Source organism: Hyla sarda, assembly GCF_029499605.1.
Source record: "Hyla sarda isolate aHylSar1 chromosome 2 unlocalized genomic scaffold, aHylSar1.hap1 SUPER_2_unloc_9, whole genome shotgun sequence".
Classification (NCBI taxonomy): Eukaryota; Metazoa; Chordata; class Amphibia; order Anura; family Hylidae; genus Hyla; species Hyla sarda.
Window position 1 is genome coordinate 19,783 of NW_026607616.1, and position 1,489 is coordinate 21,271.

The window sequence follows — 1,489 nt, forward strand, 5'->3', positions numbered from 1 at the left end:
TGGAGGATCGTTTTAAACAAAAAGGGTATCCCAAACCCCTTATACAAGGAGCACGCCAGAGAGTGGACGAATTAGAACAAAGTGCTTGCTTGAAAAATAATAAACAGGGTAATGCAGAGGGGGGTTATAATGATGAATTTGATTCTGTTTTTCTAACTAGGTATTACACTTCACACACCAATATTTTTTTTACATTTTTTTTAATTTTTTTTTGTATAGGTAATATCACCAGCTCATATTATTGTGTCATGATTACTGGCACCATATGTAGTCCCCCAGTTATTCTTCTTTAGATGTTTTCCGTGTCCTGTGCAGTATCTCTCCCAGAAGTCCACTTGATGGCCCCCGTGGTGGTCTACACCCCGAAGTCATCAATTTTTACTCTAAGAGAGAGTGTGCAGCTGTTTCTGGAGACGGTCAACAATAACCTCTGCATGGTGGAATAATAGGTCACGATGTTTATCAGGATCAGTAGAAGCATCACCCACTCGATGATTATGATGGGGATTTCACGGATCTCGTCCCAGTCTTCATCATTATGGAATAATTCCTTTAATGTTTCATATCCAAAATAGAAAACTACACAGACAAAAGTCAGACCACAGCAGGTGCATCTACTATGGTGGATGACTTTTTTTGCTCCTGGTAATTTATACATCTGGATGGACTGCCCAAGGTAGTATAAGGCTTCACATGTAATGGAAATTATCGTGCTGACAAAGTGTATCCTGGGATATTCTTCGGGGGACAATACATGCATAACAGCTGTGGAAAAACAGGAGGCCCACACAATGGCCAGCAGGATCCTCTGGATCAGGACCTGATGACCCCTGAACTCTTCAGTATGCATAACCATATACTTATAAATAAGAAAGGTTAGTACCAAAGTGCCAATGGACGTCCCTATGAATCCAATTCTGAATAATATGCTTTCGGGAAAGACATTTCCCACGTCACTGTGAAGGAAAAGAAACCAATGTTATTATGGATATTTCCTCACTCCCAACCCATGAAATAAGAATCATGTGCTTGTTTATCTTACCTGATGCTCATCAGTGGCGAGGCTGCATGGCCGAGGACGACCGTCATGATGTAGCTGGTGGCAAGCCAGGCCGCACACCAAAACGCCAACAGGAGGGGGACGAACACCAGTCCTTTTAGCTCCATTTCAGACAAGTAGAAAAAGAAGACGCTAATCTCACTATTCTCACTAATCGCACTGGAACAGACTGAAGGCTCGGGCGGCTGTCAGTGTAATGTCAGGACTCCAGCTGTCTATGACATCACATGTGACATGTCAGAATGACTGCTTGTTTCTTTGAGCTGCCATGATTTAGTATCTGCTATAGACAGAACCTGATGTTTTTACTATGGACCTTACAGACCTCAGAACCCAAGTAATTAGTGCAGGGGCTCCATTTTGATCATCTCATATTTCACATTATTTGAGTTCCAGGGCTCAGATACATTTGCACCCGCTATAGCAGTG

At 42.4% G+C, this 1,489-nt stretch overlaps 1 protein-coding gene across 1 annotated transcript; it reads right to left on the bottom strand.

Annotated features, from left to right (window-relative positions):
* Positions 1–313: 313 nt before the first annotated feature.
* Positions 314–1,212, bottom strand: LOC130298412 (uncharacterized). The gene is made up of 2 exons (XM_056551330.1): positions 1,043–1,212; positions 314–956 (listed from the first exon to the last, which is right to left on the bottom strand). The coding sequence occupies exons 1-2, from the start codon at positions 1,165–1,167 to the stop codon at positions 356–358; spliced, it is 726 nt and encodes a 241-aa protein (XP_056407305.1). The 5' UTR covers positions 1,168–1,212; the 3' UTR covers positions 314–355.
* Positions 1,213–1,489: the final 277 nt, after the last annotated feature.